At 41.3% G+C, this 27,888-nt stretch overlaps 1 protein-coding gene across 2 annotated transcripts; it reads left to right on the plus strand.

The window, feature by feature from the left end:
* Positions 1–13: 13 nt before the first annotated feature.
* Positions 14–27,848, plus strand: LOC121841778 (zinc finger protein 205-like). 2 transcript variants are annotated; one of them, XM_042311871.1, is made up of 8 exons: positions 14–511; positions 1,674–1,801; positions 10,845–11,024; positions 15,793–15,951; positions 20,921–21,032; positions 21,276–21,397; positions 24,041–24,100; positions 26,314–27,848. In XM_042311871.1, the coding sequence occupies exons 1-8, from the start codon at positions 229–231 to the stop codon at positions 27,247–27,249; spliced, it is 1,980 nt and encodes a 659-aa protein (XP_042167805.1). In that variant the 5' UTR covers positions 14–228; the 3' UTR covers positions 27,250–27,848. The 2 variants fall into 2 exon arrangements, with proteins under 2 accessions (XP_042167805.1, XP_042167806.1); XM_042311872.1 differs by lacking the exon at positions 24,041–24,100 and having other exon boundaries at positions 15–511; positions 26,314–27,842.
* Positions 27,849–27,888: the final 40 nt, after the last annotated feature.

The raw sequence follows: 27,888 nt of genomic DNA on the forward strand, positions 1-27,888 counted from the left end.
GCTATGACGTTGCCCAATAACATCCTTTCTCTTCAGTTTAAACGGAAGTGAACAGTGACCAAGAACAATTTCCACGTTAGCGTTTTTTGTTGTTATTTAGACGTTAATTAACAACATGGGACGAACAAATATGACAAATTTAGCTGCACAGCATCACATGTAGTCTTTAATTCGCGTTGGAGACAGGACTTGGTTGATAGATGTTATTTAGGTGACGCTGAACTAACAATGGCTAACTGTATGGTTTTTCACACTCAAATAGCCTCCATCATGGAAGTGCTAGCAAATTCAGCCGTGGCAGAGATCTGTAAACTCGTAGACGACGACTATGCAGTGTTTCGTTTGGAAATTTCTCAAAGCCAGAAAGAAAACAGGGGATTGCGTAGGAAACTACAGCTACTTGAACTGAAGGTAGCAAGGGAGCGCGCAGACAGGACAATGCGAGATCGCATCCTCGCTAGTCGTCCCAGTAATGGCAAGATCCTAGACCGATACAGAGGAATGGAAAAAGGTACATTTCGCAGAAGGCCAAGGCTGCGCGGCATGTCGCCTTTCATATATAGTTTCGTTCCTGTCGCTCCCGTTCATATATGTTACATAAAATTGGGTCTTGGTCAGTTTTTGGATAGTATGCAATAATGTCTCTGATTACTTCGCTATCTTGCGCAAAAACACTAAAATATTCTAACCAGATTCTTGATTAACTTAATTTCCTATTATTTTCTCAATTAAAACAATGTGATGAATGGAACATAATATTGTGAACACAAATATAAACGCAACAATTTCAAATATTTTACTGAGTTACAGTTCATATAAGGAAATCAGTCAATTTAAATAAATAAATTAGGCCCACATCTATAGATTTCACATGACTGGACAGAGGTGCAGCCATGGCCCAACCACTTGGCAGCCAGGCCCAGCCAAACAGAATAAAAAAATAAAAAAATACCCTCAAAAGGGTTTATTACAGGCAGAAATACTCCTCAGTTTCACCAGCTATCCGGGTGGCTGATGTCAGACAATCCCACAGGTGAAGAAGCTGAATGTGGAGGTCCTAGGCTGGTGTGGTTACACGTGGTCTGCGGTTGTGAGGCCAAATTCTCTAAAACGACTTTGGAGGCAGCTTAAGGTAGTAGAGACATTAACATTACATTCTCTGGCAACAGCTGTGGTGGACATTCCTGCAGTCACCATGCCAATTGTATGCTCTTTCAAAACTTGAGACATCAGTGGCATTGTGTTGTGTGACAACTGCACAGTGGGCTTTTATTGTCCCCAGCACAAGGTGCACCTGTGTAATGATCATGCTTTTTAATCAGCTTCTTGAGATGCCACATCTGTCAGGTGGAAGGATTATCTTGGCAAATGAGATATGCTCACTGACGGATGTAAACAAATTTGGGCACACAATTTGAGAGAAATATGTTTTTTTGTGCATATGAAACATTTCTGGGATCTTTTATTTCAGCTCATGAAACATGGGACCAACACTTTACATGTTGCATTTATATTTTTGTTCAGTGTACATCGATCACTAAATAGCATAGAAAGTTATGAGAAGTGTTACTTTACATCCTTGCTAATTCTAGACTGTGTCAAAAATGTAAATAGTGTACCGTTAAGCATTGACAGTAACTAAACTAACTACCATTTTCCCCAATAACTCTCAGGTGAAGGAGATCTCACTGGAGGCCACAGGAGCTTTGTGAAGGCAGCAGGACAAAATACATGGAGAGATGACCAACCAATCACTGTTGAAGGGAGCGGAACCTCGACCCAGCACGTTATCGTGATAGAGGTTAGCAGTGGTGTAGTGGAGGCTATATGCCATATACCCACTTATTTTTCAGTGAGAATTGGGTATACTCATTTCTTAATCCCCACTGATACGTATCAAAGTAGTGTAGTGGAGGTATACGCCGTATCAATTAATACGGTTGATGAAACGGATCAGAATATTTAGCTTAAAAAGTTGATAAACTATTATTTCTTCACATTTTGGGTGCAGCAATATTGGCTGATGTTCCAAAATGCAATTTGCGGAAAACACCTTTCTAAAATGCGCACCGCACATGCGAGAGGTTTCATGGACAGAGATGGAAATATCCGTTAGAAATGTATAAAGAGGGGAGATCTAAAGATGCAACAACTATCAGCGGTTTCTAACATGACAAGGATAATGCCTTGGCTGCTAGACAATGAAAGAAAGAAAACCAATAGAACAGGAGAAAGCACATGAGGAAGCCTTTATAAAATAATTGACTCCACGTTTCTATGGTGGGATTTTGGCTATAGGCTACTTTGATTCAAGGTTAAACATGCCTCATAATATGAAGTAAAAAGTCCATGTTTCAAACAATTAAGGAACAGGAAAAATATAGCGACACTAATGCTGGCCTAACCATACTCTGGTAGATGGAAAGGCTTTCCCAATAACCGTCTCAATTAAATGTTAACTAGCCTACCTTTCAGAATGATATCACGATTATTTCCATCAATCCAGTGGCCATTTTGATTTTAAAACTCCATCTCGTGCAACAGAACAGTGCTGTAGCCAGATATTGGTGGGTGGGCCTGCAGAAATGTGTGTGGGCCCCCCAAAATAATTATGATTGTGGGGGGTGGCGGCGCATGTACCTTACTGCATATTTTGCCATGGGGCAAAGAGAAAAATGTGCAGTTTTAAAGCACATTTCCTGCAGTTGTACACATTTTGCCATAGGGCAGAGGGGAAAATGTGCAGTTTTATAGCTCACCCGATGCTATTCTACACATTTTGCCACGAGACTGAGAAAAGTTAGCATTTTAAAGCTAAATAAAACTAAAATATAGGTTTGTTGGTTGATAACAGCATTAGATTATGAGCTGTATTGGTTGATAAATAAAAAAATGAAATAGGCATATATATATATAGGCGCATATAGCCATAATAGCACAGTGTGTTGTGCCTCAAAGCAGTCATATTCATCACTTATTGGGGGTGTGGCTTTCAGTTGGTTATTTTTGGCAACCCAGCCTGTGAGAGTGAATGTCATTCCAGTTCATCTGTTCTGTTATATTTGATCAAATCTGACTAACCCAGTGCATTGCGTGCGATGAATTCTATCTGATGGTGTTTGCGTGTTTAAGTAAAAAGATAACTAATGTCCCGTTTGGAATACTGACAGGTAAAGAACATAAAAATATCAAATAAAAGCCCCACCCATGCGTTCTACCCTGCTAAAGAAACACTGTTAACCAAACAACAGTGCTAGGTGCCTGTGCACTTGAATTAAAGGGTAACTACACTAAAAGAATAATTTCCTTCAATTTATTTTTTTCTTCCCAGACCTAAAAAATGGTCTCCTGATGTGGCTTAATCATTGTTATGGATTTACATCCAATTTGTTGTTTTTTTCATTAAAAACTTGTGACCTTGATAGCAAAAGCCTTAAAAAAACATAATAATGAAACCTGTGAATGTATGACTCAGTTTAGCCTACTTGCACAGTACAGCTTGGGTTAGCCTGTCTGTGAAAGACCAATATGTTATACAGTGCCTTGCAAAAGTATTCACCCCCTTGGCTTTTTTCCTATTTTGTTGCATTATAATCAGCTATTTAAATGTATTTTTATTTGGATTTCATATAATGGACAAATTTGGTGAAGTGAAATGAAAAAAATTACTTGTTTCAAAAAGTAAAAAATACTGAAAAGTGGTGTGTGCATATGTATTCACCCCCTTTGCTATTAAGCCCCTAAATAAGATCTAATGCAACCAATTACCTTCAGAAGTCAGATAATTAGTTAGATTGCATGGAGGTGGACCAAGCAAGTGGCACCACAAAGACCAAGGAGCTCTCCAAACAGGTCAGGGTCAAAGTTGTGGAGAAGTACAGATCAGGGTTGGGTTAAAAAAATATCTGATACTTTGAACATCCCGAGGAGCACCATTAAATCCATTATTAAAAAATGGAACGAATATGGCACCACAAGAGAGGGCCGCCCACCAAAACTCACGGACCAGGCAAGGAGGGCATTAATCAGAGAGGCAACAAAGAGACGAAAGATAACCCTGAAGGAGCTGCAAAGCTCCACAGCGGAGATTTGAGTATCTGTCCATAGGACCACTTTAAGCCGTTCACTCCACAGAACTGGGCTTTAGGGAAGAGTGGCCAGAAAAAGACATTGCAAGCAAACACGTTTGGTGTTTGCCAAAAGGCATGTGGGAGACTCCCCAAACATATGGAAGATGGTACTCTGGTTAGATGAGACTAAAATGTAGCTTTTTGGCCATCAAGGAAAACGCTATGTCTGGCGCAAACCCAACACTTCTCATCACCCCGAGAACATCGGCAGGGACTGGGAAACTGGTCAGAATTGAAGGAATGTTGGCGTGCACTAAATACAGGGAAATTCTTGAGGGAAACCTGTTAGCCTTCCAGAGATATGAGACTGGGACGAAGGTTCACCTTCCTGCAGGACAATGACCCTAAGCATACTGCTAAAGCAACACTCGTGTGATTTAAGGGGAATCATTTAAATGTCTTGGAATGGCCTAGTCAAGCCCAGACCTCAATCCAATTGAGAATCTGTGGTATGACTTAAAGATTGCTGTACACCAGCAGAACCCATCCAACTTGAAGGAGCTGGAGCAGTTTTGCCTTGAAGAGTGGGCAGAAATCCCAGTAGCTAGATGTGCCAAGCTTATAGAGACATACCCCAAGAGACTTGCAGCTGTAATTGCTGCAAAAGGTGGCTCTACAAAGTATTGACTTTGGGGGGGGAGGGGTGAATAGTTATGCACACTCAAGGTTTCTGTTTTTGTTTGTATTTTTTTCTTGTTTGTTTTACAATAAAAAATATTTTGCATCTTCAAAGTGGTAGGCATGTTGTATAAATCAAATAATATGAACACCCCAAAAAATCTAATTTTATTCCAGGTTGTAAGGCAACAAAATAGGAAAAATGTCAAGGGGGGTGAATACTTTCACAAGCCACTGTATATCATTTTAGGTCATTCAGAGTGTACAGTACATTTGGAAAATATTCAGACCCCTTGCCTTTCCACATTTTGTTACGTTACAGCCGTATTCTAAAATGGATTAAATAATACCACATACATACAATACCCCATAATGACAAAGCGAAAACAGGTTTTTAGACATTTTTGCAAATGTTTAAATATTTTTAAAAACATACCTTATTTACATAAGTATTCAGACCCTTTGCTATCAGACTCGAAATTGAGCTCAGGTGCATCCTGTTTCCATTGATCATCCTTGAAATGTATCTACAACTTGATTGGGGTCCACCTGTGGTAAATTCAATTGATTGGACATTATTTGGAAAGGCACACACCTGTCTATATAAGGTCCCACAGTTGATAGAACATGTTAGAGCAAAAACCAAGCCATGAGGTCGAAGGAATTGTCCATAGAGCTCTGACAGGATTGTGTCGAGGCACCGATCTGGGGAACAGTACCAAAAAATGTCTGTTTCATTGAGGGTCCCCAAGAACACAGTGGCCTCCATCATTAAATGGAAGAAGTTTGGAACCACCAAGACTTCCTAGAGCTGGCCGTCCGGCCAAACTGAGAAATTGGGGGAGAAAGGCCTTGGTCAGGGACGTGACCAAGAACCCAATGTTCACTCTGTCAGAGCTCCTGAGTTCCTCTGTGGAGATGGGAGAACCTTCCAGAAAGACAACCATCTCTTCAGCACTCCACCAATCAGTCCTTTATGGTAGAGTGGCCAGACGGAAGCCACTCCTCAGTAAAAGGCACATGACAGCCCGCTTGGAGTTTGCCAAAAGGCACCTAAAGGACTCTCAAACCGTGAGAAAGAAGATTCTCTGGTCTGATGAAACCAAGATTGAACTCTTTGGCCTGAATGCCAAGTGTCACATCTGCAGGGAAACCTGGCACCTTTGATACGGTGAAGCATGGTGGAGGCAGCATCATGCTGTGGGGATGTTTTTCAGAGGCAGGGACTGGGATACTAGTTATGATTGAGGGAACGATGACAGAGCAAAGTACAGAGAGATCCTTGATGAAAATGTGCTCTGGACCTCAGACTAGGGCAAAGGTTCATCTTCTAACAATACAACAACCCTAAGCACACAGCCAAGACTGCAGGAGTGGCTTCGGGACAAGTCTCTGAATGTCCTTGTGGCCCGGACCTGAACCCGATCGAAAATCTGAGAGACCTGAAAATAGCTGTGCAGCGATGCTCATCATCCAACCTGACAGAGCTTGAGAAGATCTGCAGAGAAGAATGGGAGGAACTCCCCAATTACAGGTGTGCCAAGCTTGTAGTGACATACCCAAGAAGACTATAGGCTCTAATCGCTGCTAAAGGTTACAGTACCAGTCAAAAGGACACACCTACTCATTCAAGTGTTTTTCTTTATTTTTACTATTTTCTACATTGTAGAATATTAGTGAAGACATCAAAACTATGAAATAACACACATAGAATCCTGTAGTTACCAAAAAAAGTGTTAAACAAATTCTTCAAAGTAGCAACCATTTGCCTTGATGACCGCTTTGCCCAAACTTGGCATTCTCTCAACCAGCTTCACTGGGAATGCTTTTCCAACCGTCTTGAAGGAGTTACCACATATACTGAGCACTTGTTGGCTGCTTTTCCTTCACTCTGTAGTCCAACTCATTCCAAAACATCTCAATTTGGTTGAGGTCAGGTGATTGTGTAGGCTAGGTAACTTATGCAGCACTCATCACTCTTCTTCTTAGTCAAATAGCCCTTACACAGCCTGGAAGTGTGTTGGGTCATTGTCCTGTTGAAAAACAAATTATCGTCCCACTAAGCGCAATCCAGATGGGATTGCATATCGCTGCAGAATTCTGTGGTAGCCATGCTGGTTAAGTCTGCCTTGAATTCTAAATAAATCACAGAGAGTGTCACCAGCAAAGCAGCATCATACCTCCTCCTCCATGCTTCACCGTGGGAAGCAACACATGTGGAGATCATCTGTTCACCTACTCTGCGTCTCACAAAGACACGGAGGTTGGAACCAAAAATCTCAAGTTTGGACTCATTAGACCAATGGACAGATTTCCACCGGTCTAATGTCCATTTCTCGTGTTTCTTGGCCCAAGCAAGTCTATTCTTAGTTTCCTTTAGGATGGTTTCTTTGCAGCATTAATTTGGGTTGCAATCTGAGGTGCAGTTAACTCTAATGAACTTACCCTCTGCGGCAGAGGTAACTCTGGGTCTTCCTTTCCTGTCTCAGTCCTCATGAGATCCTTTTTTTTTTTTTGCAACTGCCCTTGAAGAAACTTTCAAAGTTCTTGAAATGTTCCGTATTGACTGACCTTCATATATTAACTGTCATTTCTCTTTGCTCATTTGAGCTGTTCTTGCCATAATATGGATTTGGTCTTTTACCAAATAGGGCAATCTTCTGTATACCACCCCTACCTTGGCTCAAACTCATTAAAAAGGGAAGAAATTCCACAAATTAACTTTTAACAAAGCACACCCGTTAATTTCAATGCATTCCAGGTGACTACCTCATGAAGCTGGTTGAGAGAATGCCAAGTGTGTGCAAAGCTGTCATCAAGGCAAAGGGTGGCTACTTTGAAGAATCTCAAATATAAAATATATTTTGATGTGTTTAACACTTTTTTTGGTTACTACATGATACCATGTGTTATTTCATAGTTTTGATGTCTTCACAATGTAGAAAATAGTAAAAATAAAGAAAACTCCTGGAATGAGTAGGTGTGTCCAAATGTTTGATTGGTACTGTATGTAAATGTTATTTCAGGTTTTTATTTTTATAAATTTGCAAACATAAAAAACTATTTTTGCGCTGTCATTATAGGGTATTGTGTAAGTTGATGAGGGGGGAAAAAATAATTTCAGAATAAGGCTGTAATGTAACAAAACGTGGAAAAAGTCAAGAGGTCTGAATACTTTCCGAATGCACTGAATGTCACTGTTTTTCATATAATGTTTCACACAGGGTGCCTATCCTCCTGGTGGGCCGTTTTGGGATTTTTCTTTTCAAAATTAGAATGTACCCACTTCTCCAGACACCATTACAGTTAATGAAATGTGGCCCGTCTATTTCAGAAAGGCTCCCCTCGGCTATTCGCTTGCTTACATTTACATCTTTATTTATCATGGGGAGCTTGAGAGACCTCCCTACAAGATTGTTATCCAATACGCCATGAAAGTGGTACTTCCAGGTTCCTCGTTTTGTAGGCTAAGACTTTGCTCCAAATTTGCATCTTCAAATTCATGAAAATGTGGTCATATAAGATATATACTGAACAAAAATATAAACGCATCTTGCAACAGTCTCAAAGATTTTACTGAGTTATTGTTGATATAAGGAAATCAGTCAAATTGCCATTGATAAAATGCAATTGTGTTCATTGTCGTCAGCAAACCGCTAGCCCAGACGACGCCATACACGCCGTCTGCCCGGTACAGTTGAAACCGGGATTCATCCGTGAAGAGCACACTTTTCCAGCGTGGCAGTGGCCATCGAAGTTACGCATTTGCCCACTAAAGTCGGTTACAACGCCGAACTGCAGTCAGGCCAAGACCCTACTGATGATGAAGAGCACACAGATGAGCTTCCCTGAGACCGTTTCTGACAGTTTGTACAGAAATTCTTTGGTTGTGCAAATCCACAGTTTCATCAGCTGTCTGGGTGGCTGGTCTCAGATGATCCCGCAGGTGAAGAAGCCGGATGTGTAGGTCCTGGGCTGGTGTTGTGTGAGAGCAAAATTACAATATTATGTTATAATACTGTTACTGCATCAAATGGTTGTTTTATGGAATAGAATAGGGGTTCTTAGAACACTCATCTATCTGTGTGTGTTCTACAGAGTTGGGCCTTTGGCGCTTAATGCTGACACTGGATTTACAATGCCTTTGGTGATAAAACCTAATGACCCCATTCCATAGCATGAGTTGGTGTTTGTGTACTGGGAGGTACCAGGGTGGAGATGACGAGTATGGATAATGACTCTGTTTTCCACACAATGAGAACAATCTTTACAGCAGATACTGTCTGCTGTGAATTATTAATTTCCTTTGTACGAATCCTAACCTTGTGACCCATTCCACACTTCTGTTGTTTGTCATGTAGACTAAGAGGGTGTATCTTTGCTATAAAAGGTATTTGTATTCTTTGTGTTGGGGCTCTCAACACAACAGTCGAGTGTTGTGTCGACCAGCCATAGTTATTGCAGAGCACTCACATCATTCACTAGTGTGTGGTGTGACATGCTTTCCTTATTAATATGTGAATAAAGATTTAGTTTAAGTATAACTTTGACTTGTGTGATACATTTGTCTCTCCTCATTTGATAATAAAGAAATAACCACCACAGTGGTTACACGTGTTCTGCAGTTGTGAGGCCGGTTTCAAAATTCTCTAAAATGATGTTGGAGGCGGCTTATGGTAGAGAAATTAACATTACATTCTCTGGCAACAGCTCTGCTGGACATTGTTGCAGTCAGCATGCCAATTGAACCCTTCCTCAACTTGAGACATCTTTGGTATTATGTTGTGTGACAAAACTGCACATTTTTAGAGCACCCTTTATTGTCTCCAGCACAAGATGCACCTGTATAATGATCATGCAGTTTAATCAGCTTCTTGATATGCCGTACCTGTTAGGTGGCTGGATTATCTTGGCAAAGGAGAAATGCTCACTAGCAGGGATGTAATAAAACATTTGAGAGAAATAAACTTTTTGTGCATATGAAAGATTTCTGGGATCTTTTTTTTCAGGTCATGAACCATGGGACCAACACTTTACATGTTGCGTTTACATTTTTGTTCAGGATATATTTAAATGTTTTCAATGCGTTTTCAGGTAGTGCAATGTCCCTCAAAATGGTTTTATTAAATTTAATAATGATCCAGGTTCTTCCACCATGTTCAGAATACATTTTGAGAATATATTGGAAACTAGTTTTTTAAATTACTATTATAGGCATTATTTTATAGGCGACCTTAAGTAAGTATATTGATTAATGGACCCCATGGGTCATGAAATGTGGTTTAACCGATTCATGTTGCCTACTATAGTGCGTTGTCAACAATTCAATCATTTTTCAGCAACATTTTTAATAAAAATATAATGTATACCAATCTCAGTTCACCGTACTTTTTACTGACATATCAACCACAAAACAAAATGTTTTTTAAAATGTACATTTTAACTATTTATTTTCATATTCCTACTCTTCAAGGTCTCTACTAACATGAATAGAACAATATTAATCCTTCACAAATGTAATTCCTGCCTTAATCCCATATCTTTGGTGACTCATTTTTTTGTTTTCTTACAGCCCTCTGAGTGGGCAAAGTTAATGCCACAACACGGAACTGTAGCAACCCAAAATTATACAAATTATGTAAATTGATGCTGGGGGAGTTGACCAATAAAGTTCTAGTGAAGATTTAATTCAAGTCCAGCTAAATCCATTGTCAAAACATGCTCTACCAGCCGGTTGAGAATAGGGTTAAGGGGTTAAAAAGTACTGGTTCTAACTAACAGGTTTTTATCGTCCTCAAACTCGAGCAACCATGCTAACAAGGGTGCTGAGTTGTAGTTAAATTAGACTTTTCTAACTTTCGCCGATGTGTCTTACTTCTTGACCGTCAAATATTTGTATAAAAAACATTGGGTATGAGCAAATGAAATATACAAATCTAATTGTATATATGTCTTATGACCACGTTTTCATGAATTTGATAGTATAAGCTTGATTGCCTTTCAAGAACCGTACGGGACTCGACCAGGAAGTAGGCGGGACATTCATAGGGTATTCAACTCATGTACCGATAATAACCTCCTCTCTTCTTGTGTCAGTCTGCAGATGCAGAGGCTGCAGGTCCTGGGGTCAAGCAGGAGAGGTCTGAAGGAGAGGAGGACCCACATCACAGCAGAAACATCCAGGTGGAAGCAGCAACTGAAGTGGCGCCCCCTGTAGCCACGGAGGACCCCACCACCGCTCCAGCGCATCCCAGGATCAGACACAGCATCACGGAGGTCAGTGGAACGCAGAACGCCGCCCTCAAGTCAGAGACAGACACCGAGACTTTAGCGGGGCTGGAATCACTGAGCTGTGCTCCTGCTCCCCGCTCAGAGTATATACTTTATGGTAACCCAAGCCCGAGGACTGTTCTGTCCCATCAGGACTCAGGTGACGTGTCACAGACTGGCAATGATCCGTCCTGTTCATACGCTACAGAGATGTTACCTGGTGATATGCCTTTGGGCTTAGATACACCGACTAATCCAATGAGAGGTGACTGGCACAGGTACAGTAGTAGTGTAAACTCTGAAGGGTGCCTAGATAAGAAAGGGGAGGGTCTGGCCGTAGATGAAGTGACTGTGAAAGTGGAGAGCGACGTTTCTCTGTCATGGAATGCAGATGAAACTCACTTAGGAGAAGGACACTCGCAGGGTAACACCAGTGACTTCTTTGACTACAGGGAAAGCTTAGAGACAAATCTAAATGTCGCAACCCACTCCCCTTTACACGCATTCAGAGAACGCGACCCAGTGTCCACGTCGATAGAGCCTTCCGATTCACACGTCCGTGTCCTTTTTGATCAGCTATTGAACTCAAATGACAGGGCTAAAGCCCAGGCTCGCGGAGAGGGAGCAACATCAGGCAATAGTAAAGAGAAACGGTTCCTCTGCATGTTCTGTCACAAAGGCTTCAGCTGCCTCCAGAATGTGGAGATCCACCAGAGGGTTCACACAGGGGAGAAACCCTTCAGCTGTACCCAGTGTGAGAAGAGGTTCTCCCACCAGCACCACCTGAAAAGGCATCAGAGAGTCCACACAGGGGAGAAACCCTACAGCTGCCCACAGTGTGAGAAGAGGTTCTCTCGCCAGGACCAGCTAAAGATGCACCTGAAGGTCCACACTGGAGAGAAGCCATTCGGCTGTATGCATTGCGGGAAGAGTTTTTCAGAGAGGAGATGCCTCAGGATACACCAGCAGAAAAACCATCCCACTCTGTAATATAGAAAGTAACCATTCCACTCAATAGCTTCTGATGTTTAGATCAAAACCTGCATTAAAGACAAAGATTAATTTTGGTTGTTGTCAGCTGAAAAGACCCATAGATGCATGGAATAACAAGAGTTTCGGTGTTGAAACAGATGTCAGTGTGGAAATTTCCTGGGTAGAACATTGCATCAACACATTGTGTGATATATAAGGCATATATACGCCTAATGAGTGTCTTACATATTGTGTTTGTACTGTGTAGGCTATATGATGTTCACAAATACCTATTTCATTACTTCCATTGAACTACTTTATTTTTAAAATTAATACAGTTTATCAAGTTCACAATGATTTTTTTGTTGTTGCGACGTGTATGTGAGGTTTTCATATGGATTGATTAACACTTATGTTTAATAAACACAACAGAATGAAAAGTCCCAAGACTTTCATTGAGACTCTCTATAGTATACATCTGATCTAACCCTACTCTGCATACACACAACAGTGCTTTATAACCAATATACATTTTAAATATAAATAAATACGTTACCAACACACAAACACCCACTATACAGTCGTGGCCAAAAGTTTTGAGAATGACACAAATATTAATTTTCACAAAGTCAGCTGCCTAAGATTGTATGATGGCAATTTGCATATACTCCAGAATGTTATGAAGAGTGTTCAGATGTATTACAATTAATTGAAAAGTCCCTCTTTGCCATACAAATGAACTGAATCCCCAAAAACCATTTCCACTGCATTTCAGCCCTGCCACAAAAGGACCAGCTGACATCATATCAGTGATTCTCTCGTCCTCGTGAGTGTGGACGAGGACAAGGCTGGAGATCACTCTGTCATGCTGATTGAGTTCGAATAACAGACTGGAAGCTTCAAAAGGAGGGTGGTGCTTGGAATCATTGTTCTTCCTCTGTCAACCATGGTTACCTGCAAGGAAACACGTGCCGTCATCATTGCTTTGCACAATAAGGGCTTCAGAGGCAAGGATATTGCTGCCAGTAAGATTGCACCTAAATCAACCATTTATCTGATCATCAAGAACTTCAAGGAGAGCGGTTCAATTGTTGTGAAGAAGGCTTTAGGGTGCCTAAGAAAGTCCAGCAAGCGCCAGGACCGTCTCCTAAAGTTGATTCAGCTGTGGGATCGGGGCACCACCAGTACAGAGCTTGCTCAGGAATGGCGGCAGGCAGGTGTGAGTGCATCTGCACACACAGTGAGGCGAGGACTTTTGGAGGATGGCCTGGTGTCAAGAAGGGCAGCAAAGAAGCAACTTCTCTCCAGGAAAAACATCAGGGACAGACTGATATTCTGCAAAAGGTACAGGGATTGGACTGCTGAGGACTGGGGTAAAGTCATTTTCTCTGATGAATCCCCTTTCCAATTGTTTGGGACATCCGGAAAAAAGCTTGTCCTGAGAAGACAAGGTGAGCACTACCATCAGTCCTGTGTCATGCCAACAGTAAAGCATCCTGAGACCATTCATGTGTGGGGTTGCTTCTCATCCAAGGGAGTGGGCTTACTCACAATTTTGCCTTACACCACAGCCATTAATAAAGAATGGTACCAACACATCCTCTGAGAGCAACTTCTCCCAACCATCCAGGAACAGTTTGATGACGAACAATGCCTTTTCCAGCATGATGGAGCACCTTGCCATAAGGCAAAAGGGATAAGTGGCTCGGGGAACAAAACGTTGATATTTTGGGTCCATGGCCAGGAAACTCCCCAGACCTTAATCCCATCGAGAACTTTTGGTCAATCCTCAAGAGGCGGTGGACAAACAAAAACCCACAAATTCTGACAAACTCCAAGCATTGATTATGCAAGAATGGATTGCCATCAGTTAGGATTTGGCCCAGAAGTTAATTGACTGCATGCCAGGGCGGATACCAGAGGTCTTGAAAAAGAAGGGTCAACACTGCAAATATTGACTCTTTGCATCAACTTTATGTAATTGTCAATAAAATCCTTTGACACTTATGAAATGCTTGTAATTATACTTCAGTATTCCATAGTAACATCTGACAAAAATATCTAAAGACACTGAAGCAGGAAACTTTGTGGAAATCAATATGTGTCATTCTCAAAACTTTTGGCCACAACTATACAGATCAAAATAGTTTAGTCAGGTTTGTCTGATTATCATAGCACACTCATATTTAACCACAATATCATATTTACAGTGCCCTTAGAAAGTATTCATACCCCTTGATATATTCCACATTTTGCTGTGTTACAGCCTGAATTCGAAAAAGGGTTTAAATGATTTTTTTCCTCACCCGTCTACACACAATATCCTAAAATGACAAAGTGAAATGTTTTTTTATAAATGTTTGCTAATTTATTGAAAATTAAACACAGAAATATCTCATTTACATAAGTATTCACACCCCTTATCAATACTTTGTAGAAGCGGTTACAGCTGTGAGTCTTTCTGGGTAAGTCTCTTAGAGCTTTTCACACTTGGATTTTGCAACATTTGCCAATTATTATTTTCTAAATTCTTCAAGCGGTGTCAAATTGGTTGTTGATCTGTGCTAGACAACCATTTTCAGGTCTTGCCATAGATGTTTAAGTAGATTTATGTCAAAGCTGTAACTCAGCCACTCAGGAACATTCACTGTCTTGATGAGCAACTCCAGTGTAGATTTGGCCTTATGTTTTAGGTTATTGTCCTGCTGAAAGGTCAATTCATCTTCCAGTGTCTGGTGGAAAGCAGACTGAACCAGGTTTTCCACTAGGGTTGTGCTTAACTCCATTCAATACATTTTTTTATCCTAAAAAAACTACCCAGTCCTTAACAATTATAAGCATACCCATAGCACGATGCAGCCAACACTATGCTTGAAAATATGGAGAGTGATACTCTGTGTTATTTTGGATTTGACCAAAACATAACACGTTGTACTCAGGACAGAAAGTTAATTGCTATTTGTATTCCGTACAGTCTTCCTTCTTTTCACTCTGTTAATAAGCGTAGTATTGTGGAGTATCTACAATATTGTTGATCCATCCTCAGTTTGCTCCTATCACAGCCATTAAACATTGTAACTCTTTTAAAGTCACTATGGTGAAATCCTGAGCTGTTTCCTTCCTCTCCGGCAACTGAGTTAGGAAGAACTCCTGTATCTTTGTAGTAACTGCATGTATTGATACACCATCGAAAGTGTAATTAATAACTTCACCATGCTCAAAAAGATATTAAATCTCTATGAATAGGTGCTCTTCTTTGCGAGGCATTGGAAAACCTCCTTGGTCTTTGTGATTGAATCTGTGTTTGAAATTCACTGCTCGACTGAGGGACCTTACAGATAATTGTATGTGTGAGGTACAGAGATGAGGTAGTAATTCAAATTTCATGTTAAACTCTATTATTGCAGACAGAGTGGGTCCATGCAACATATTATGTGACTTGTTAAGCAAATTGTTACTCCTGAACTTATTTAGGCTTGCCATAACAAATAGATTGAATAGTTATTGATTCAAGACATTTCAGCCTTTAATTTTTAATTCATCTGTAAACATTCCCAAAAACATTATTCCACTTTAACATTATGGGGTATTGTGTGTAGGCCAGTGACAACAAATCTAAATTTAATCAATTTCAAATTCAGGCTGTAAAACATCAACGTTTGAAAAAGTAATGGAGTGTGAATTCTTTCTGAACAATAAAGTAATTCTGTAACTACAATATAGGACTCAAACGTAGGTACGTATGTACGTACTTGAGGGAGTGTATGTCTGTGTAATAATCTGTATCACCTGTCTCTTTCAGGAGGAGGAGGGTCCAGAGGTGCTCCTGGTGAAGGAGGAGGGGTGTGAGGAGGGTCTGGGGAACCCTGAGTGGACCATGGTCATGGAGGACAACCAGACTACACCTGAACCAACAGAGGAACCAGCTGAGCAGCACAGGACCACACACAGTCTCACTGAGGTGAGCCCACTGTGAACTGTCTTTATGGTATTAGGACCATATCAGTGGTGGTCAGTGGTTTTGATGATGAGGGAGGACGATATTTTTTCATGAGCACCCAGTTCAATGTAACATCGATAGGTTTAGGCTGCTACGTGATGCAAAAATTCCCCCTATACCCATCCTGAGGTTGTTTCAACCTAGCCTATGAATTGAAGTTTACAACATAGCCGCACACAGGTCGAGAGAAAATATTGAAGTGACAGACAGTGACACATCTAGCTGATCTTGGGTGTAATCATAAGTCCAACAATTGCAAATGAGAGTTTCTATTGGACAAATTCAGGTATGTTTATTCCTGTTTTGTTCACTTTCATAGCAGCCACGTTGTATTCCTTCTCGCATCTACAGTGGGGCAAAAAAGTATTTAGTCAGCCACTAATTGTGCAAGTTCTCCCACTTAAAAATATGAGAGAGGCCTGTAATTTTCATCATAGGTACACTTCAACTATGACAGACAAAATGAGAAGAAAAAAAATCCAGAAAATCACATTGTAGGATTTTTAATGAATTTATTTGCAAATTATGGTGGAAAATAAGTATTTGGTCAATAACAAAAGTTTATCTCAATACTTTGTTTATATACCCTTTGTTGGCAGAGGTCAAACGCTTTCTGTAAGTCTTCAGGGTTTTCACACACTGTTGCTGGTATTTTGGCCCATTCCTCCATGCAGATCTCCTCTAGAGCAGTGATGTTTTGGGGCTGTTGCTGGGCAACACGGACTTTCAACTCCCTCCAAAGATTTTCTATGGTGTTGAGATCTGGAGACTGGCTAGGCCACTCCAGGACCTTGAAATGCTTCTTACGAAGCCACTCCTTCGTTGCCCGGGCGGTGTGTTTGGGATCATTGTCATGCTGAAAGACCCAGCCACGTTTCATCTTCAATGCCCTTGCTGATGGAAGGAGGTTTTCACTCAAAATCTCAAGATACATGGCCCCATTCATTATTTCTTTTACACGGATCAGTCGTCCTGGTCCCTTTGCAGAAAAACAGCCCCAAAGCATGATGTTTCCACCCCCATGCTTCACAGTAGGTATGGTGTTCTTTGGATGCAATTCAGCATTCTTTGTCCTCCAAACACGACGAGTTGAGTTTTTACCAAAAAGTTATATGGGGCGGCAGGGTAGCCTAGTGGTTAGAGCGGTGGACTAGTAACCGGAAGGTTGCAAGTTCAAAACCCCGAGCTGACAAGTTACAAATCTGTCGTTCTGCCCCTGAACAGGCAGTTAACCCACTGTTCCTAGGCCGTCATTGAAAATAAGAATTTGTTCTTAACTGACTTGCCTAGTTAAATAAAGGTAAAATAAAAATATTTTGGTTTCATCTGACCATATGACATTCTCCCAATCTTCTTATGGATCATCCAAATGCTCTCTAGCAAACTTCAGACGGGCCTGGACATATACTGGCTTAAGCAGGGGGGACACGTCTGGCACTGCAGGATTTGAGTCCCTGGCGGCGTAGTGTGTTACTGATGGTAGGCGTTGTTACTTTGGTCCCAGCTCTCTGCAGGTCATTCACTAGATCCCCCCCGTGTGGTTCTGGGATTTTTGCTCACCGTTTCTTGTGATTTCTCTTCATTTGACCCCACGGGGTGAGATCTTGCGTGGAGCCCCAGATCGAGGGAGATTATCAGTGGTCTTGTATGTCTTCCATTTCCTAATAATTGCTCCCACAGTTGATTTCTTCAAACCAAGCTGCTTACCTATTGCAGATTCAGTCTTCCCAGCCTGGTGCAGGTCTACAATTTTGTTTCTGGTGTCCTTTGACAGCTCTTTGGTCTTGGCCATAGTGGAGTTTGGAGTGTGACTGTTTGAGGTTGTGGACCGGTGTCTTTTATAATGATAACAAGTTCAAACAGGTGCCATTAATACAGGTAACGAGTGGAGGACAGAGGAGCCTCTTAAAGAAGAAGTTACAGGTCTGTGCTTGTTTGAAGATGACCAAATACTTATTTTCCACCATATTTTGGAAATAAATTCATTAAAAATCCTACAATGTGATTTTCTGGATTTTTTTTCTAATTTTGTCTGTCATAGTTGAAGTGTACCTATGATGAAAATTACAGGCCTCATCATTTTAAGTGGGAGAACTTGCACAATTGGTGGCTGACTAAATACTTTTTTACCCCACTGTATGCGTTCTCCTCTCACCCTTTCCCTTTGTTTGTGTATACTCAGTAAGCAGTTTAGCAGTTACACCAGAGTCCCGGGTGGCAATGGATTAATAAAAACAAAAACTTACCTCACCAAGGCATTCTCCAAGGCATTCTATGTGGATCACCAAACATTTCTGTAAAAAATACAACGATAAAGCCTTGCGTGCATATTTTCAAATTTGTTACGCACCATTGGTAGTAGGTGCACTTTATTCAGCAGCCCTTGTGCCAGAAAGGCAAAGTGTTCCCATTTTGAACCATTACATGTGTCTGAAGGTAGATTAAAACAAGTGCACCTATAGGCTTTACCGCGAGCCAATCAGATAGCTCAGATCAGCGTGTTTGCACAGTTTCTTCGAGCCATAAACTGTAAAAAGAAACATTGAACGCACAGCAAAGTTGATACTGTGAGGTTTTCAAAACGTTTAAAACCACGACTACAGACCCAATGAATACAGAAAATAGCTACTGTTTTTATGAGTAAATTCATGTTTAAGTTATTCAGCGCTGTTATTAACACTTGCTACAACTAGCACTGCAGCTGCATTGAATGAATACAGCAAAGTGTTCCGATGAGCTAGTGTTGTTATTATTAGTGGATGGTCTTTTTTTATATGAAGGAGTATTTCCTTTTCTCTGGTCATACGAGTAACAACATCAATTGGTGCATGTGGCAGAAATAGCAGAAATGGGTTTTGCCATCAACTGAAAGACTGTGTCCCCTTTTCTCCGTGTAGGGAGGCAGAGTGGGGGGGGACGGTGAATTAGGTGAGAGGTAACCTCACCGCTGCTCCCTCCCCTCAGACTGACCATCACATGCAGGCCATCAGTCCAGTAAAAACAATTTTATGCTCACTCAGTTGTGCCTCACAAGTAATACAACAAATGATCTATTACAGTGTGATCATATACCTAAAATGGTCTGAGAAGAACAACATTGGCAGGGCAATTTAATAAGCATAGTCAATATGCATTGATAATGTGTTGGGCCTATAGCCTATTGCACAAACCTCATTGCTACAGTACTGTTTTTAATTGGTTAATGTTGTGGTAGATCTTGGCTTGCATTTAGACTCCGAATGTGATCTTACTTCAAAAAAGGTTGGTGACCACTTATGTAAAGTGGTGTAAAGTCAGCTAACTAGATAGCAGCTCAGTTGAGTTAGCCTACAAAGTCGCCTACTAGTAGTACTGTAATAATATATATATATATATATATATATTTTTTTTTAAAAAACATTTTCATAACGTATTTACTTACTTGAATAGGTTCTCCCACTGCCTCTGTTTTTTTGGGTCCTTACAAAAACAAAATAATCAGCAATCTTCAAGATATTTCCGGTGGTAGCAAAGCACAGCCAGTAGCCATGTGGACGACTGGGCAAAAAGTGTGTATGTCACCAGAGCAGTTTAGAATGTGTTGTGATGTTTGACTTTACCAGCGTAATCCACTTTCAGTTTCATTAAATATCAATCGCAAGTCTGTCGGCCACACTTGATAACTTGAAAACCAGCGCTTGAAACCAGCATACGCAACAACTCTCTACAAAATGTGTCCTACTTGTCAGGAGAATTTTCAATCACAATGATAATAACAACCAATCAATAGCTTTGACCAATCCCCAAGGTTTGTAAGACCATGGGCTTAATAATAATTAGTCAAAGACTCAGCTTATGCAAAAGGTTAGTATAGTTTATTCACGAGAACGTTCTAAAGTCAAGAATACAAAAACATATATTTTATAGCTGCGCACATACTTCCACACAAACAGTAGGTATTCTACGCACATACTGTATCACTGCCCAGCCTACAAAGATTAGGGAGACTGTGAGAAGCACTCCCTGTCCTCCCCCAAGAATAGGGAGACTGTGAGAAGCACTCCCTGTCCTCCCCCAAGATTAGGGAGACTGTGAGAAGCACTCCCTGTCCTCCCCCAAGATTAGGGAGACTGTGAGAAGCACTCCCTGTCCTCCCCCAAGATTAGGGAGACTGTGAGAAGCACTCCCTGTCCTCCCCCAAGATTAGGGAGACTGTGAGAAGCACTCCCTGTCCTCCCCCAAGATTAGGGAGACCGTGAGAAGCACTCCTTGTCCTCCCCCAAGATTAGGGAGACCGTGAGAAGTACTCCCTGCCCTCTCCCAATCTCCCAGCCTAGCCAGGTTGGCACTGAATTTTGCTCAGAAAATCTGTGTTTCAGATACAATTTTTTTATTTATTTTAATTTCACCTTTATTTTACTAGGCAAGTCAGTTAAGAACAAATTCTTATTTTCAATGACGGCCTAGGAACAGTGGATTAACTGCCTGTTCAATATATTGTACAACATATTGTACAGATATATTGTTTTACCCTAATTCTGACTAAAACTACACACATCATTAATTATAATTTTACTGACTATAATCAATTTCATACAATTATATGGTTTCAGGGTGGAATATTCTAATCATTCATTTAAACATATAAATTCCATTATCACTACCCCAACACACAGCACCCATTCCTTAGGGCTTTGGGCGAGGGTTCTTGAACTGTAACATCCAATCAGAATCTTGCCCCTGGGAGCAAGTGGCCCATTCAAACCATTTTTGTAATACAAAAATGATCCAGACCTTCAAGGGAGGCGTGACAACGATGTGATTTTGAACTTATGGCAATGCGAGACTATACTCATAGCAATCCCTCATTGACCATCATAAGATGCTCCATAGCAGGGTGCTCATATCAGATGTCTTGATCCAACATCCTCTCACTCTGCATCTCTTACAGTCAGTAGACATGGAGGATGGGAAGCCTGATCTGTTGATAGTCAAAGAGGAGACAATCGAAGATGGACCAGAGAACATTGACCTGCTGAGTAGACTAAAGATGGGGGAGCAAGGTAAGGGAGAAATACATAAAGCCTACATACAGTAATAGATATTCAATGGGAATAGTGATGCGCCTGGCTATTTTTTTTCTTTTTTTTCTCATTCATAAAATGAAATCAATACAACTTATGTTTACATACAAAAACACACATTAAAATGTATGAACTTGACATGGTAATTAACAAAAAAAAACTTCACATGTAGAGTTTTCTCTGCCATGTTTGTAAAGTCTATTTTGTAACTTCTTCCTGCAGGTGGTTGGCTGGAGGCAAACAGGGGAGACTGGGGAGCCGTCTTGGATTCCCAGACCGGTGCAGCCAAGGGCCCGGGGGACGACATCACTGAGCAGGCCAGGACCAGAGGTGACATAGTGGAGGTCAGTGGATGGGACAGTGGCTGGGGAACAACACTGTTAACCACAACCAGAAACAGACTGACGAACACAAAACAACAACCGAACTTAGTCTCCATGACAACAGACTAGCTGAGACCAGGGCGAGGTGTAGATTTAGTCTGCTGGGACAGGGAGGTGCCCATATGCAATGAAAGAGAACAGACACAGACTGGGCTAGAAATGCGCCGTCCTGCTTCTATAGTTGGGATTCAGAGAGACTGAAGGCGCCTCAGGTTAACCCCCTAACAGGTGCTGCCCTCAGCCTGCCTTCTATAGGATCTATCAACTGGAACATGGACCCTGCGACAACACAGACACTCCCTGGCCTTCATCCTCCTCACATGTTAAACCAGACCTTAGACAATGCCAGTGCCTCAACACTAAATGGCTACACAAGCCCATTGACAAATGACAGTAGTAGTAACGCCATCAGTAGATCTAGTGGCAAAGAGAAGCGCTTCCTGTGTTCGTTCTGTGGGAAAGTTCCGTTTGCCCAACAGGTGGAGATCCACCAGAGGATGCACATGGGAGAAATAGTTTGACTGCCATCTTTACCGGGCCAGTTTCTCCCATTTGTCCAGCCTGAAGAGGCACCAGAGAGTCCACACGGGGGGGAGAAATCCTACAGCTGCTCCCAGTGTGAGAAGAGGTTCTCCCACCAGCACCATCTGAAGATACACCTGAAAGTCCACACGGGAGAAAGGCTGTTCACCTGTACACACTATTGGGAAGAATTTCTCTGAGAGGAGCTACCTCACCATAGACCAGCAAAAAATGCACACGGCCCATGAATAGTAATAATAATAATATATTTATTTACAGTCGAAGTCGGAAGTTTACATACACCTTAGCCAAATACATTTAAACTCAGTTTTTCACAATTCCTGACATTTAATCCTAGTAAAAATGTACTGTCTTAGGGCAGTTAGGATCACCACTTTATTTTAAGAATGTGAAATGTCAGAATAATAGTGTAGTGAATGATTCATTTCAGCTTTTAGTATTTGGTAGGATTGCCTTTAAATTGTTTAACTTGGATCAAACGTCTTGGGTAGCCTTCCACAAGCTTCCCACAATAAGTTGGGTGAATTTTGGCCCATTCCTCCTGACAGAGCTGGTGTAACTGAGTCAGGTTTGTAGGCCTCCTTGCTCGCACACGCTTTTTCAGTTCTGCCCACACATTGTCTATGGGATTTAGGTCAGGGCTTTGTGATGGCCACTCCAATACCTTGACTTTGTTGTCCTTAAGCCATTTTGCCACAACTTTGGAAGTATGCTTGGGGTCATTGTCCATTTGTAAGACCCATTTGTGACCAAGCTTTAACTTCTGGACTGATGTCTTGAGATATTGCTTCAATATATCCACATAATTTTCATTCACATCATTTTCATTTTGGGGCGCCAGGGTAGCCTAGTGGTTAGAGCGTTGCAAGTTCATATCCCGAGCTGACAAGGTACAAATCTGTCGTTCTGCCCCTAAACAGGCAGCTAACCCACTCTTCCTAGGCCGTCATTGAAAATAAGAATTTGTTCTTAACTGACTTGCCTAGTTAAATAAAGGTAAAATAAAAAAAATTCTTCATGATGCCATCTATTTTGTGAATTGCACCAGTCCCTCCTGCAGCAAAGCACCCCCACAACATGATGCTGCCATCTCCGTGCTTCACGGTTGGGATGGTGTTCTTCGACTTGCAAGCCTGCCCCTTTTTCCTCCAAACATAACTATGGTCATTATGGCAAAACAGTTCTATTTTTGTTTCATCAGACCAGAGGACATTTCTCCAAAAAGTATGATCTTTGTCCCCATGTGCAGTTGCAAATCGTAGTCTGGCTTTTTTATGGCGGTTTTGGAGCAGTGGCTTCTTCTTTGCTGAGTGGCCTTTTAGGTTTTATCGATATAGGTCTCGTTTTACTGTGGATATAGATCATTTTGTGCCTGTTTACTCCAGCATCTTGACAAGGTCCTTTGCTGTTGTTCTGGGATTGATTCGCACCTTTCTCACCATGTATGTTCATCTCTAGGAGACAGAACACACCTCCTTCCTGAGCAGTATGATGACTGTGTGGTCCCATGGTGTTTATACTTGCGTACTATTGTTTGTACAGATGAACGTGGTACCTTCAGCCATTTGGAAATGGCTCCCAAGGATGAACCAGACTGTTTAAAGGCACAGTCAACTTAGTGTATGTCAACTTCTGGAATTGTGATACAGTGAATGATAGGGGAAATAATATGTCTGTAAACAATTTTTGGAAAAATTACTTGTGTCATGCCAAAGTAGATGGCCTAACCGACTTGCCAAAACTATATTTTGTTAACAAGAAATGTGTGGAGTGGTTGAAAACAAATGTTAATGACTCCAACCTAAGTGTATGTAAACTTCCGACTTCAACTGTATATAGAGCTTTTCATACAGAATCTGTTACTTTTTAAAAACAAGCGAGCTGGCAGTTCATGGGAGAGGTTCTTCCACAGCTAGATGATGCAGTTCAGTAAAGGTGTAGCTTGATTGGAGGCAGCGTCGATGGTACAGCCAGGGAGGGAGACACATCAGTCAGACAGGCCCGAAGCTTTATCAGGCACATCTGTCTCTGCAGTTCACAGCTCCCCTTCCTCCTCTGTAGGTAGGCTGGAACATCCACCACCGAATGTGTAGCCCCCATCTGGGTGATGCATCGGCAGCAGTAAGTGCCTGGAGGCCACCACACCTGGGCAGTAATCAGCAACAGTCTCCTACTAGACGAGCCTCTGTCATCATCTCACACCAAAATCCACATCTTTCTATGTAGTATTATGTAGTATTTGTTTGTTTTGTAGTTAATTATGTTGATTTTGGATGTATTGTATGATTGGACAGAGTAGATGATATGGTGATGGTTGGTGTGTCTTTAAAAATGCTTAACTGATGAAAGATGGCAACCCTGACCTGTTGTTTGATGGTAGTGTTTTAAAGTAAGGAAATTATATTGCCTTAATTCATGTTTACTTGACATGGAGTAGTGAAGATGTGTGTAATGTTGAACCTTTTCCAAAGTATTCTAACATTAATTTTATCAGAGCGAGGGTACCAGATTTACAGAAAATGGAAAGTGTTACCATAGTGAGAAAAGTTATTCTAGTCACAGGTATTGTTTTGTGCAATAATAGTAGGGGAGAGTGGGGTATTCTGGGCCATTTTTTACAATCAGCATTACTACGTCAAGGGAAATATAGTATTCTTTCTAACAAAAATATCTACATATATTTCTGGAAATAATCAGAATTCAGGTAAACATTACAGTTTTGAAAACATAGCTTGTCCAAAAAAGAAAGTGGTCCCTTGGCACAACTTCCCTCAGGTATGTGGTAAGTTGAGCATTGGGACAGGGTAAGTTGAACTGCCTTGGGGTAAGTGGGTGATAGTTTCCTGTGACAGTGGGTGATGGGTGATGATGGTGGTTGTGGTGATGGTGGTTCTAATTAACGGAATGGGGTTGGTATATTGTATATCTTAAATGTATACAGTAGATTTTTTCAATTCAATTTGTCTGTTCAATATCACTTACCCTTCCATTTCTTGACCAGTTGTCTTGGACAGGGATGTTGTTTCGGTGTGCCAGTTTGTAGGCATGTCCTCTGCATTTGAGCCTACTACGTCCATGAAACCGGTCCGCAAGTTTCTTGATATGTTTAGCAAGCTCAGACTCCGTGTCATCAGATAAGACATTGGTGCCTCTGCTACTCTATCATAGCCTCTCTTTCCCACAGGTCCATGTTTGTTGTTATTTTTTTGTCAATGTACCTCTTCGGTGTCATTCAGTCTATTTGTTCATCTCTTGCTGCCGCTCCAATGGACTTATTCCCTTCTCTCACGTCCTTGGGGTTTAGACCCCTGCTTGTTTTCCGTTTGTATATACAGGGCATGATGATGTCTGCTCTGTAACAATAAAAACACATCTTGAGTTTATATGCATTACACATTGCAAAAATACTGTGCATAAAACTGACTAAATGTAATCATCATTTGTATGGGGTATGGTGGCCATTGGCTCAACTTACCCCATGGCCATTGGCTCAACTTACCCCAAGGCCATTGGCTCAACTTACCCCAAGGCATACATTTTGACTATATTAGCCCAAATAGCTCCAAGGATGCACTTTCATGCCATGTTTAGGGCCTCATGTTGAAGCTTATAGAGACCCCAAATGATGTATAAAACAATCTACTTTGGTTTAGATACAAGCGTCATGAAAACTACAACCATAAATTAATTTGACTTTTTGAAAATCTTTTTATTTAAACAATTTTTTTTTGCTTACTTGCTTACCACTTTTTCAATGTGGTGTCTTCCTTCACAGACTCCATGAAATAATGGTTAGTGCTATCCGGAATCCTTTGGACTTCCCTACCCTAAACCCTAACCTTACCCATTTTAAATTTCAACTTCAATTGGGTAACGTCAGATTTGGGACTTCCAAGGGATATCAGAGAGCATGGACCATGAAATGATGACCTCTTCCTAAATATTTGGTCACATGATTCATTTTGTGTATGGTTTCTTAGAAACAAACACTCTCCCCTACTTCAGTTCTTTATGTAAGTGTATGACCATTTGAAACCATGTTGAAATTAAATACAAAATTGACTCTGTTCTGACTGACAAAACAAAATATAAATTCTGGGACTGTGTTTCCCTTATCTCAGTCAAACCAAAACATTATACTTCATTCTTGAATCAACACACATGGCCATATTTTATAATAAACTCCAATGGTTCCATATTGTTAGGTACTTGAATCACAATGTTAGAAATGGGCTTGACTGTGGTAAACATTTTATAATGTCATGTTTCTGTGTGTACAGGAAATCATTTCTTATTTAAACCTTTAAGCTTTTCTGTTGTATTTGTGTTTGCAGTCTGCTGTCCATGAGGACCTGCTGATATCCGGTGTTGCTTGCGGGAGAGACTGGACCTCTGAAGCAGCTGATCACAAACCCTGGCCCCGGATCAGAACTCTGGATCAGGAGCTGTCGCTCTTCCTTCCTGAGTCGGAACCGGGACCCAACCACGAGGGACAGAGACTCCACCACCACACAGAACACAACCAGTGGACAGGTGGACTGAACAACCTCAGTCCTGGTGGTCATCAGAGAGACAGAGGCTCCAGTCAGGGATCCAGTCTGCAGCCCAGACCCTTCTCTTCACAGTCTCAGTGCAGGGATGTAGCAGGGCCTGGGGCTGATAAAGATAGACCCTCCTGTTCTTATGATACAAACACCACAGTATCCATGATGAACAGAGCAGGTGTTCCTGGGCTTCAGCCTTCACAGAGAGTGGTGGGAGACCCCCCTGGTGGTAGTCTATCAACAGGTCTGTCTTCTCCTTCAGGGTCTTGTCTAATGCCTGGTGACTGGGTTCATAGAAAGCTTGGACCTGGGTCTAGCTTTCCTCAGTTACCTCATGGTTACCCCACCAATACAGACAGGTTCAGGATGGGCATTTACCACAAGAAGGACCTAGCCTATAGCACAGCACATAATCCCAACAACACCCAAACAATGGCTCAAGGAGGGAGCTCAAAGACTAACCACCTGAGAGTGGTGGCTCCTGCTTCTGCCTCCTCTGGTGTCATTGGGTCACAACGTGGGAGAACGAGCATTAGGACGGACGATGACAAGCCGTACACCTGCCCCACGTGTGGGAAGCGCTTTGCTAAAGCAAACTATGTGAAGGAGCACCAGACTGTTCACACCAAGGAGAGGCCCTTCAAGTGCAAACTATGTTACAAGAGCTTCTCCTTCCTGAGTAACCTCATCAGACATAGGAGTGTCCACAACGGGGAGAAATCATAGCAGTGTGGCTTGAGATGTACACGGGATATCTGGGAACCATTATTTAGCTGACATTTTTGAAAATACAGTATAAGTGGAAGGCCCCTCCAAACCCCCAGAATTAAAAAAAAATCGATGAATATTTTTCATGATTGGTATACACCCACACCATTTTAAAAAATTGTAAATTTAATTGAACCTTTATTTAACTTGGCAAGTCAGTTAAGAACAAATTCTTATTTACAATGAAGGCCTACACCGGCCAAACCCGGATGACGCTGGACCAATTGTCCCTATGGGACTCCCAATCACGGCCGTTTGTGATACAGCCTGGATTTGAATCCAGGCTGTGTCTGTTGTTAGGGTATGCCCACACCATTCCAACAAAGAAAAGCTACTTTTTAATGAATCACTCATATTGTAATTATATGTCAATGATCAGCTAGGGGAAATCTGATTTTCAATATTGTGATGCCATTTTTATAATTGAATAAAGAATATATACAACAAATTTTCCATTAACATGTTTCTGTGCCAATGCACCACACAACCAATAAACAAAGCATACCTATTTCAGGCACTAAAATATCATGGATTGCGTTTTCAACACCACAATAAATAGACTATGTCAATCTCGACAAACAGAAAATACATCCCTCC

Source organism: Oncorhynchus tshawytscha, linkage group LG34 (genome assembly GCF_018296145.1).
Source record: "Oncorhynchus tshawytscha isolate Ot180627B linkage group LG34, Otsh_v2.0, whole genome shotgun sequence".
NCBI classification, from domain to species: Eukaryota; Metazoa; Chordata; class Actinopteri; order Salmoniformes; family Salmonidae; genus Oncorhynchus; species Oncorhynchus tshawytscha.

What these genes read in the sequence shown, in the direction of transcription:
- LOC121841778 (XM_042311871.1), top strand. Translation starts at nt 229, where the DNA reads ATGGCTAACTGTATGGTTTTTCACACTCAAATAGCCTCCATCATGGAA. An exon ending in TCAGACACAGCATCACGGAG is followed by an intron (nt 11,025 to 15,792) that starts GTCAGTGGAACG and finishes TGTCTCTTTCAG; the next exon opens with GAGGAGGAGGGTCCAGAGGT. An exon ending in TGGGTGATGCATCGGCAGCA is followed by an intron (nt 24,101 to 26,313) that starts GTAAGTGCCTGG and finishes TTGTGTTTGCAG; the next exon opens with TCTGCTGTCCATGAGGACCT.